The following is an 11,627-nucleotide window of genomic DNA, read 5'->3' as shown; positions in this document are numbered from 1 at the left end:
CCCTCAGCATTCATTCTGATAACACTTAAACACTGGCACATGACAAAACTTTAAATATTTGCTCTTAAGCTACTGAAGTGACAGATATTGACTGACTGCAAACATCTGTGAAAAACTTCCACCCTAAATCAATCTCAGATTAAATTATTTTTACACGCCGAGTTGAACAAACCTCACAGATCTGTACCCACTGCCTACTCCACAAAGAGGAAAATAAACTGCCAGCTCTGTATTTTCAGCAGCAGTCAAACACACGTCCTGTGAATCCTCCCATGTCCCTCCACAAAGCTGATGACTTCTTTACCCACGAGTACCAAAAAAACCACCAGTGACACTTGCAAAGCGAACTGCATTTAATGAGCCCCCAGCCCCGGGCTATGCCTTGATGGCGTATTTCCGGGCCGGGTACAGCCGCTCCTTCCGCTGCTGCTTCTTGGTCTTGAGGTTCTCCTCGTGCTTGTTGAGCCGGCGCCGCATGGCCCGGGTCTTCTTGGGCCGCAGGTCCAGGGGTTTGTACTTCTTGCCCTGTTTGCAAAGACACAACAGTCAAGTTCAGACACTGCTCTCAGAGCCGAGCTCCTGCCAGAGCATCAGCACCACTGTTTAAACCTCTGCCTTGGGACCATCGTCCCAGTCTGGAGGTTTGAGAGACCTTCTCTCTGCTGGGAAACAAGAGCTGATTATAACTTTTGCAGCAGTTGTACCAGCTTTGACTCAAGTTCAAGCAATGCTTCCATCTTAAGTCCCAGTTACCCAACACCTCTTGGAAAGTTCTTTTTTTCCCCGCCCTATTTAATGTCATTTAAACCCCAGGAAATAATATTCTAAGAACTTCTTGAGTGAAAAAGCTCCTTGGCCACCTGAAACATGAATTTAAATTTAGATTAAAAGGGTATCTGCATTTGTAAAAACTGCACCTCCCAGGAAGCTCATCACACCCCAAAAGGATGCTGCCAGGAGACTCTCCTGGTAAAAGCAGACTCACACCCAAGTTACAGAATTCTTGCGATAATACTTAAAAAGGAACCATGATGAGAGAACTCTAAAACTGAACATAAATGAGCGTTTCTCACTGAGTTTTAATCTTAAGTAGTAACCTACAAAACCAGTTCCTTCCACAAACTGCAACTGAGAACAATAAGAGAGAAAAGGCCAGTATAGAAGGTGTTTGTCCCCACCTTGTAGAACTTCCTCAAGTTCTCCTTCTGGGTCTGGTTGATGACAGTCAACACTCTGGCGATGGATTTACGCACCACGCGGCTGCAGGAGGGACAGAGTCACATCTGAGGACATGGATCCAGCCCAGTGCACAGGAACTGTGTGTGCTCTGACCGCCAACCTGCCCCGCACCAGTTACAGCGAACACCAACACCTCCCGGCTCACCCCCGCTACACCCCCTCCGAGCAGAGACGGATCGGCTTCCAGCCCTGCAGATCCGCTCCTCTTCCCCGCCGTTTGTACTTTCCCAGCACACGGGCTGTGACAGCTCCCAGCCCCGGCCCAGCCCCGTGTCCCCCGGCCCACTCACATCTTGGAGAGCTTGGACGCGGCCCCGCCGGTCACTTTGGCCACGCGCAGCTGCGACAGCTCCACCTTCAGATCGTCCAACTGCTTCAGCAGCTCCTCCTTCTTCTTCCCGCGCAGGTCTCGGGCCTTGATCTTGGCCTGCGGGAAAAGCCGTCAGTGCCCTCGGCCGCCCCGGCGGGATGGGCCGGGCTGCCGGACCCTGTTCCCAGTGGGATGCGGGCAGATCCACGGTGCCGGTTCCCGGTAGACCGCCATTCCCGGGCCCCGTTCCCGGCGGATGCCGGTGGATCCCCGTTCCCCGCCCCCGTTCCCAGTGGATTCCCGGTAGATGCCCGCTCCCCGTTCCCCGTTCCCCGTTCCCGGCGGATGCCGGTGGATTCCCGGTGGATCCCGCTCCCGGATCTCTCACCATGACGGCGGCGCGCGGCGCGGGCCGGAAGGACGGAAGCCGCGCAGGGACAGGGGCGGTGCCACGGCCGGGCGGTACCAACGCGCGGCGGGGGGGGGGGGAGCAGCCCACGCGCCGCGTTCCCCCCGCGGAACGCGCGGTGGAACCGGCCGGGGCGCTGACAGCGAGCGCGGGAGGCGGCGGCGGCCCCGGGCGCTGCGGCCCCGCGGGAGCGGCGCCGAGCCGGCCCCGAGCTGCAGCTGCTGCCGCCGCCGCCGCTCTCTCCCGGCCGCCGGAGCCCTGGCGGAGCGCAGCCGGTGTTCCTGCGCTGGCCGAGGTGCGGCACTCTCACACCGGCAGCGGTGGGGACGTGACGGCGGGCGGGGCGGGAGCGGTCGCCGCGACGGAGCGGGGCAGGATCAGGATCAGAGGCAGGGGCAAGGCCGTGCGCGCAGGCAGCCGCGCAGCGCACACAGACACACGGACGGACGGACGGACGGACGGACGGACGGACAGCCGGTGCCAGCGCCCGTGGTGCCGCCGCCGTTTCCAGGCAGCCGCCGCGCCTCACCGGCCGCGCGCGGGAGGGCGAGGCCTCGCGATTGACGGCGGGCGTGGCCAATCAGAAGGCCGGCTCGCCGCCAGCCCGGGCGCTCGGCCAATCGGCGCGCGCGGGGGCGGGGCCGGCCGGCGCGGACAGGCGTGAGGCGGCAGCCGCGCTCCCCGAGCCTCGGCGGCGGCGGCGCTGCGGCCGCGCCCGCACCGGCACTGGCAGCGGCAGCCGCGGGGGCGGACGGTGAGCGGGGCCGCCTGGCAGCTCCTGCCCCGCTCCGGCCCGGCCTCCAGGTGCGGGGGGCGGAGCGGCGGCACAGGCGGGCGCGGGGCGCGGGCGGGGCGGCGGCGGGGGCGGGCGGGAGCGGCGGCGGCTGCGGGCGCCTCGGGGCAGGCCTAGCGGCGGCGCCCCCTCACCGCGGTGTCGCCCCCGCAGAGCCCCGGGCCCGGCAGAGCAGCCCCGCCGCGAGCGGGAGCACAGGTAAGGCGGCAGGTGCGGGCGGGGCTGCGCGGAGCATCCCCGGCGGGTCCGAGCCCGGTGCCGCGGTGCGGGGCAGGGGCTGCGGGGCCCGGGGACTGCGCGCGGCCGTGCGCCCCCGCTGCCTCCGCCGCTAACGGAGAGCAGGAACGCGATGTGACACGTCTAATGCTTAGGCCCGGATTGGCGGCGTAGCTGAAATAATTCCCCGAACGACCCCCTCTTTATTAACTTCTGCGTTCCCCGCGCTCCCCTCCCGCTCGCTCCGGGCGAGGCTGGAGCTGTTGAGCCTGCCTGTGACAGGTACCTGCATCCAGCGTCTGCAAGCGAATCCGGTGGGACGGAACGGTGCAGGATTTTACAGGGGCAGTTCGTGCAGTGCTGGATGCCCAAATTGCAGGTTTGATGGAGTCATCGGGCGTTTGTTCTGATTTTAAACTTTTATTGCGGCAGGTCCCTCTCTACCAAATTCTTTTTTTGTACGGAGAAACGCTGTGGACAATAGGTGACGTGAGATGCCCTTGGGGACAGAAGCTGGATGGTTGTTATGTTGTGTCATCCCCCCAAATTTCTTGCCCTGTTAAAATGTCCATAACTAAAGGCTGTCGCAGGTAAAATGTTCAGGATCAAGACTGCGTGTTTGCAGCTCTGGGTCCGATCTCCCATCACAGAATAGGACCTGTTATTGTCGAAGTCTGAATTGCTCTTCTTTCATTTAATAACCAGGCTCCAAGCTTCTACACCTAAGCTGCGTCTGGGCTAAGCAATTCTAGTCCTCCGACCTGCAAAATGGGTCCCTTAATGTAAAAAAATCTGTAGATTTTGCACAAGCTGTGCAAACACAACCTGTAATTCATGGCATCTTGTCCAAGCTAATGCAAAGCAGCGCTGTGGGACCATATGATGACTAAAATGTGAGTGTGTCTCCCAGCATGTGTGTGCTTCCCACTGCTCCTGCGAGCAGCAGGGCTGCCGGGCGGGCAGCAGCCTTTGGAAGTCGGGGAAGATCATCCTGGTGTGGCTGTTGCTGTGGGAGTTTGCAGTGCAGTCCCTGCCCAGTGTCTCTCACCTCACCTGAACCCGTGGCGTGGCGGTTGTGCCGTCCCCGGCCCAGGCTGTCAAGGGAGCAGTTCAGGAGCCTGGCTGTCGGTCGTGTGTGTAGAGAAAAGATCCTTCGTTTTCAAAGTCAGTCTCTTTTAAGATGTTTGGATAAACTGGACCACAATTTATGTTGATTGAAAGAAACAGTCACTTCACTAGGAGCAAAGAGCGTAATTCTGAGGTGCCAAAGCACTACAGCCAGTGCACACAAATGTGATGGCCAGGTCCTTTACTGCGGGAAATAGAAAAACCAATCATGGAAGCTGTATGGAGAGAAGAAATATTTTATTGTGCTGCAAAGAAGATTGTGATCATTGTTTTATTTTGAAATATGATTATAATGCAGCATCAAAATTCAACTGGCAATCCAGGTTCCTTACAAATGTGGGGGATTTTAACACAAAGATGTCTAGTTGGACTTAGCTCTATGTGTAAGAATGATACTGTGTTCTGTGCTCATCATGCTCTGTTGAGAAATTTGATCTACAAGTGATAAAGATGCTGAAAGTGCTTTCCAGTGGGAGGAACACATTGCCTGTATTGTTATTAATTTCTGTGTCCCTGTTTTATTTCATGGAGGCAAGTAATAAAAATGGAGCGTAACCATTCAGAACATCGAGAAGCTTCTAACCCGAGTCAGTTCTGCATTGAAATCAGATGGTGGTGTCCACAGTGTTGCACTGGGAGCACAGATTTGGGGAGGTGGGAGCTGGGGTTGCAGCTCTCCCTCGCTGCTGCCAGTGCTGTTCCTGTCACATGCTGCGGCTGCACAGTCCCCTGCTCGCACTGCAGCTGCCTCGCTGCCGTGTGCCACTCACATCTCCCCTCTCCTTGCATCACTTTTATTCTGGTTTAGCTCTGTTGGCTTTAAATGGAGTTGTTGATGATCTGCTGCGGCACAGATGGATAATGGGAAATCATTGGATCATCTGGACACGTTACTTTGTTGGCTTATCTTTTATTCTGCATGGTGTGCTTTGGGCAAGGAAGAGCTCTGGTGTGAAGGTCTGTTCTGAGGTGGTCTTACTGCCTAAAGAGCTGAAATGTAACTGATTTTAAACAAAAACCCTCCAGTGCCCCCCTGCCAGCCTCCAAAGCACACTACAGCTCTTGGAGTCTGACCAGAAAAACCTGGGTGTTGATGGCTTTTTTCACAGAACTTTTTGCAGTTCTCATTTTTTCATAAAAGTGGAACAATCCTTGTAGAAGGAATTTTCCTTGGTGTCCTTGCATAAGAACATTCTGCAGGCTTGGCTTTTGTAGCTGACCTGCTCTCCTTTAGCACAAAAGCTCTGTTCTGGATATGTAGTTTTTAAACAGGCTGGAAACAAAGGTATGGAATGGGGTATGTGTTGCAGCAGGAGGAAACAGTTCAAAGGAGTGGACCAAATTGTGTGTGGGAGCTGCACAGAGGGTCAAATTGAGGTCTGGTTCTGTAAAGTATGTAAGGAAGTTGCCAACACAAACATTACCTTGCAGTTTACATGTGCTGAGAGAACGCAGCACAGCCCTGCAGCAGGGATGGAACAGAGTAACCATCAATCTGGATCCCCGAGGATGTCAGTCAGGAAAGGAAGTGTGTGGTGCCAGAAAGCCTGGATGGAACTGCAGGTTTAGAGGACTCGTTTGAAGTATTTTTAATTATTGCTATTAATATAATGGAACATGGACTGGAAGCTGAATTTTTTAAATATAATTAAAGCAGAAGTCAGCAGAGGGATTTCTCTGCTGTGAGGCAGAGGCACAGTCCAGCAGCAGTCCCTGCTCAGGAGGCTGAATTCTCAGAGTGATGATACTCTCCATGCAACTCCCAACCTTGCTGGCAGCTCCAAACGCTGGTTTGGAGGGAAGAAGTGAACTGAAGGGATCAGAAGGCTTTCCCAAGCTTGTCCTGCGTTCTCCTTTGTCGGAGTACGATTCCAGTTGGAAGGCAGCCATTGGCATCTTGGCCAAGGATGGGAACAGGCTGCAGAGTGTGGCGAGAGCTGCCCTCCAGATCGGGCACTGGCCTCAGCTCCATCTGGGCCAGGCCAGTAAATCATTGGCTTGCTGGAAAGGAGCCTCTCCGTCACACTGCTGTACAATGCAGCTTGATGTTTGCTGTTCCATTTTGAATTAATGAATTAAATTCCTTGATAGTGAATCAAAGAGTTAAAACATCAGTCGTTGGAGGAAAGAAAGAAGAAAATCTTTCTTGCAACTGGGATGCTTTTCAGGAACTTGGCTGCTCGGGAGGCGAGAGGCATGTGCTTTTCCGCCCTGCTCTGGGTGATGGCTTAGTTCTAGGGGGCCCAGATTTGGCTCAGTCAACAGTTGTGTTGGCGTCTTGCCACCAAATGTGCATAAAATGGAGCTGACTGCAATTCCCTCCTCACTTCAACATGGAGGGGCAGCCGGAGAGACCCGAGGCCTGCGGTGCCGTGCCGTAGGATGGCTTGGCTGTGAGGGTTACCCTGGGACGTGTGATCCCTGCAGCACAAGCTGTTGCACTGCGGCTGGATCCTTGCTTTTGAGTCCCAGGGTTGTATTTTGGTCTCTTGTCATAACTAATGCATTTCAGACCTGCTTGTACCTGTGCTCCCAAAATCTCTCTCCCTTCTCGCAGTGGCTTACGTGCTTTTGCGCTTTTCCAGCTGTACGAGGTTCATCTCTCATTTGCAGACTCTCCCTATGGTTCTGTGGCTTATGTGCATTACCACAAAATCAAGATAAAATGAAACTGGCATTTTAGCTGCTTCGAGAACATTGTGTGTAAATAAACCACTAAATAGTTCAGCCTGTGAAATGTAAATACACACAGCTCACTGCCACAGCTGATGGTGTTTTTCTGTCTCCCTTCTACCCTCCCACCCTGCCAAGAGTGGGCCAGCCTGATGTTCTTTTTTCTCTTGCTCTTTCATACAATGCAAATGACTGCTAAGTACCATGTAGGTGGTATGCAGGCACCACGACAGATTCATGATTTGAATTTGGATAAAAGGAAATACTTGCATCCTCTTCCACATTGCTTCTGCACCATCTTTTGGAGATTCCTGGGCTCCGATGACCCAGAAATTCTGCCTCAGTCTGACTTTGAGCTTGAGCCCATTTTTAGTAGCAAACTGGTGAAGTCAGTAGAAGAGCAGAGGCCCAACTGTGATGACATTTTTAGCCCGTGCCCTTTGTTCATCCTATACACAAAAGGTCGTGAACTGCAGTGAAAAAGGGATCACAGAGGGCGCAGAATGGACAAAAGTGGAACAAATTACCAGTGGCAGAAACATAAAGAAGAGAAGCGAAAGTTTTGTGTTCTGAAGGTGATTGAAGAAGGCCACGTGCATCCCATGGTGAGATCATGTCTCTTGTATTCACAGTGAGTCTGCCCAGAGTGAATTCAGAGTCTGCTGGTGAGGTGTGGCTTCCATGATCTCAATGTAGGAGGCAGGAAGGGACTACATGGTTTCCATGGTGTGATGTTAATGAGCACCTCCGTGTTTCTCTGGGAGAAAAGATGCCAAAGCTGCCGTTCTGGTTACAGACAGGTGTGCTTTAAGCAATAAAGGGACTTTGAAAGACATGTGAAACAAATGAAAAGCCTGATTCTGTAGGCAAAGCACTGAGACAGTGTTTGCAGATCTTCTCATCTTCGATATGCTAAGGAAGGAAATACACCTTCATGTGAAAGTGGTGAACTTTCGGTTTGCAGTAATAAAATGTAACTTGTTTAAGCCCTTTTCCTTGTGCACTCTGTGTGTGCCCCAGAGCAGTGAGCAGAGCTGGGACACAAACACACTGCTTGTTCTCTGAGCTCGTCCTGGGCATCGCTGTCCCCTGGGACTGAGCCCTGCCAGAGCCCAGGTGTGGGCTCAGCCTGCTCCCAGATGCTTCCTGCAGCATCCAGCGAGCTGCTGGAAAAGGAGCTGGGTGCATCTGGGAGAGCTGCAGCCACTGCAGTGCAGACGTGCCCCGAGGTGAACAGTGTTTGGGATGAGGAATGTCCATGTTCGGTTCCAAATTTTACTAAAAACCTTAAAATAATAAAGAAATCCTTTTTCCCTGCCATGTATTGTATGAAAAAATGGTTTGATGTATAACTGCTCATTGCCATTTCCTCTGGAGGCCTGACTCCAGCAGGCTGTGAGGTTGTTGGTGCGTGTCTGGGGGAATTGCTATTTATTTATCTCAGTGTTTCTTGGGTAGAACTGAGTGGTGTCTCAGGAACTTCAGGACAGTGGCTCTCAATGGAGAATTAGGTATTCTGACAAGAGGAGTGAATTTGGGCTCTAATGAATTTTGTGTTGTCTGAGGCTCTGTCAGGACTAGCACTCTGAGCAGATCACATGGAAACACACAGATGGTTTTCCCAAAACGTGCAGTATAGCTTTGAAAGAAAACATGAGACAAGTGTGCCAGTCTCTAGAAGAAAAGGAGAGGCAAACAGAGAGCCAAGGTATATATCCTGCTTGATGACAGTAAGATCAGCTGGTTTTTGGAAGAGATTTGAGAAGTGATGGTTCCAGGCTTTGGGTATCAGTGATGAAGAGCTTCATTTTATCTGTGTTGTTAATTTGCAGATAAGAAATAGATACCAGCTGGGTGTCTGGCTTTGTGTCACGTCCCCTTTTGGCAGTGATGCTGTGGGAGATGTGTCAGGATGAAAAGTGGAAAAAGAGCTGGTTTCTGACTCGAGGTTTGACAGCTTTAAAATCCTGATAGACTGGAACGTGTTTTCCACCATTGGTTTCTGTGGAGAGCAGTTCTTAGTTTGGGGAGAATCCTGTATCAACAAGATGTACAAAGTGTGTTTGGTTTTGGTTTTTAGTACCACTTGCATCTCTAAGTGAGGAGTGGGAAGCATTTGAAAACCAGTCAAGATCTCACAGCTGAGCAGAAGTAATGGCTTAAAGAGGCAGGTGAATTGTACAAGTGCTCTATCAAGAGGTCAAGATGCCATGTCCAGCCAACTCTGCTGTGCAGCTCTGGAAAACTGCTCCTGGTTCTGTCTGTCTTCACTTTTATCTAGAGCTTGTACCCTGCTGACATCTGCCCGAGCACTGTGCCCTACAGTCACACCGAATCCTCAGTGCCCCGAGGTTTTATTTGCTTGTACGTGTCAGGTGTGAAGTTATGACCCCCCTCTTCTACCAGGCAGCTCAGTGGTGGGTTACAGTGATCCTGGCTCTGTAATAAATCTAAGAGGATGTGCCTGTAATACACTTATTTAACTATCCATGCTGGACTTGCATTGTCAGCTTGATTTTCCTGAACCAGAGCGTTCCTTCACCGCTCACGAAGCCTGCCTTGCTTTGCAGGCCTGAGTCCTGGGGTAGGGCCAGTGGGGAGTGCATACCATTGACTTCAGCACTTTTCCCCTTCCAGCTAAGCCTGGAAAACCTTAGCCAAAAGACAGCAAACCACAGGGAAGTGCAGAGTGTGTGATGTAAGTGACATCTGACTTTAAAAATACTGGCCAGCACCATGAAACCTCCGTCGTGTCCCATGCCCTCCTCCTGCTACCCTTCAGCTCCAGCTGCCTTGGGCAGTCGTGCCATCCTCTGGGATGTCTCTAAAGCTCTGCTACCTGGGGTGCTGCAACGGGGTGAATTTGTAAAATGTATTAATGTGTTGCACTTAGCAAACCTAGAGTCTTGTGTTCTGAGAGGGTGTTGGAAGAACCTGGCACGCCAAGTGCGGGGCTTGGACAGCACAATTTTTCTGCTTTGTATGGCCTGAGGAGTTGTTAAACTCCTTTCTCTTTGAGAGAATAATAAGTTCTGCTGGAATTCACCATTTTCTGACTTACTTTAAGTCTTTTAAACCAATGTTTCAGTGTCTCCTTTTGCAGACTCTGGAGATAATTTTTTTTAACATGTGCTACTTAAGAAAAATTGTCATGCAAAACAGCTGAACAGTTTCTTTTGCATGAAAAAAAGCAAAAAGCTTCAAACACAGAACAAAAAATAAAGTAGGTGATATTCCTGGTATGGCTGGGCTGTCAGAACTGGGAGAACTGTCTCTTTTGCAGACGAGGAGCACAGATCCATGGGGATAACTTCAAGTGTCAAAGGGAAGGAGAGGTCCACGTGGTTGTACTCCTGGCTGCATTTTATTTACATTGTTCATTTGGAGCTGAGCAGTCCCTGAGGAAAGGGCGATGTCAGGAGCTATATTCCTCCCTTTGCTGTGCCCACTTGCTGTTCTAATAATAATTCTCCCTCCTGTCTGTACTGCTGCTGCATTACAACACAGTCCTTAGTGCAGGGAGCACCTCCTCCTCTCCCGAGCTGCTCCTGATAGTGGCTCTTCCTTTGTACACCACCAAATACCACCCCCTCCGGAGCATGATAAGCCAAAACCAGTGCATGAGATACCTAATTTTATTTTCCTTCTCTGTCAGCTGGAAAAGCCAGTTTTGCCTATTTTTCCTGCCTTCTGATACTTTTCAGATTTGCAGGCTATGGATTTTCTAGTGTGTCTTCTGTTGATTGCATACATGGCCTCTTCACAGTGGGTCTGGTGGACCTCCACCACGTGCAAACTGCTTGGTTTAAAAAAACAGACAGAAACCAAGCTGGTTTTACTTGCCTGTGTCAGGGCTAGCACTCGTTCTGTTGGCCAGCGTTGGCAGTGGTTGGGGACGTTGGGGAGTATAACTTAAGGGTAACATAAAATAAAATCTGCTTTGCCATGAGATTAAAGGACAGATACACAGACTGTATGAAACATGCTTTGCCATTTAAGCAAGCTCCTGAATTTTTGCAAATGTGTCTGAAGCTGCTCTGGAGTGCCTGGATTACCACGCGGAGTGCGCAGAACCCACGGCCTCGCCGCAGGATTTAGGTCACCCTTGCTGAGGAGCACACAGGTCCCGGGATATTGTCCTCTTCCTGGAATTCCCGAATCACCTCCTGGCTACTTCTGACATCTGGTTTTTAGGTCTCACTGTTCACTTCCATCTCATTCGTTGGTGCTTTGAGTGCTCGGTGTTTGTTCCGTGCTGTGTGAATGTGGATGTTCGCAGGTTTTGGACACGGGCTCGTGGTCTGCAGTGTTCATGTCCTGCTTGCCTGGCTCATGCCAAAGCTTGTGACATCTGGGTGGTATGTTTTGGACTCTGCCACCCATATTGCAGTTACCTGACAATACAGAGATACTTTCTACCTTTTTCTGGAGCTCCTTGGCAAGTGGTTTGTGCAGTGTCCCCCTGGCCTTGCCCTGGTGCTCTGGCTGTCACGTGGGTGTGTAAAAACAAATGGATGGGTGCTGCATCTTGTCCAAACTGGGAAATCAGGGGACTGCTTGGTTGGCAGGATGGCTCCCTAATTTGTCCCAAACGCTGGGGGGAAACTACCAATTTTTCCTCCCTTTGGTAGGCATGAAGTGTTTGCTCAGGGAAGTATTTCTGAAGCCTCTTTGATTATTGTGAAGGTTTTTTGTGACAATTGCTGAAACTGGGTACTTCCCAATGGGTGGAAGGAGTTAGCTTTGCCATTTCCTGGCTTCAGTTGGGATATGTAGGTAATTATTTGTGCAAATAGTATCCAAACTGAGTTGCTGCACAAAGGGAATTTTGTTGCTTAAAAAAGCACCCACTAGAACTG

General features: G+C 51.6%; 2 protein-coding genes across 4 annotated transcripts in view; one reads left to right on the top strand and one right to left on the bottom strand.

The window, feature by feature from the left end:
• Positions 1-335: 335 nt before the first annotated feature.
• Positions 336-2,040, bottom strand: RPL35 (ribosomal protein L35). The gene is made up of 4 exons (XM_032708031.1): positions 1,938-2,040; positions 1,530-1,666; positions 1,179-1,260; positions 336-525 (listed from the first exon to the last, which is right to left on the bottom strand). Exons 1-4 carry the CDS (start codon positions 1,938-1,940, stop codon positions 376-378), a joined length of 372 nt encoding a protein of 123 aa, XP_032563922.1. The 5' UTR covers positions 1,941-2,040; the 3' UTR covers positions 336-375.
• An 853-nt stretch (positions 2,041-2,893) lies between these two features.
• Positions 2,894-11,627, top strand: part of SCAI (suppressor of cancer cell invasion) — a 38,072-nt gene continuing 29,338 nt past the window's right edge. The window contains exon 1 of one of the 3 annotated variants that reach the window (XM_032708077.1): positions 2,894-2,949. The gene's annotated coding sequence lies outside the window, so the exon portion shown is untranslated. Of the gene's footprint in view, positions 2,950-3,023; positions 10,963-11,627 lie in introns of those variants that run through there. The other 2 variants (XM_032708076.1, XM_032708075.1) reach the window with 2 other exon arrangements.

Source organism: Chiroxiphia lanceolata, chromosome 21, assembly GCF_009829145.1.
Source record: "Chiroxiphia lanceolata isolate bChiLan1 chromosome 21, bChiLan1.pri, whole genome shotgun sequence".
In the NCBI taxonomy this organism is placed as follows: Eukaryota; Metazoa; Chordata; class Aves; order Passeriformes; family Pipridae; genus Chiroxiphia; species Chiroxiphia lanceolata.
Note: the sequence above shows the minus strand (reverse complement) of the source record. Positions and strands in the feature narration are given on the sequence as shown.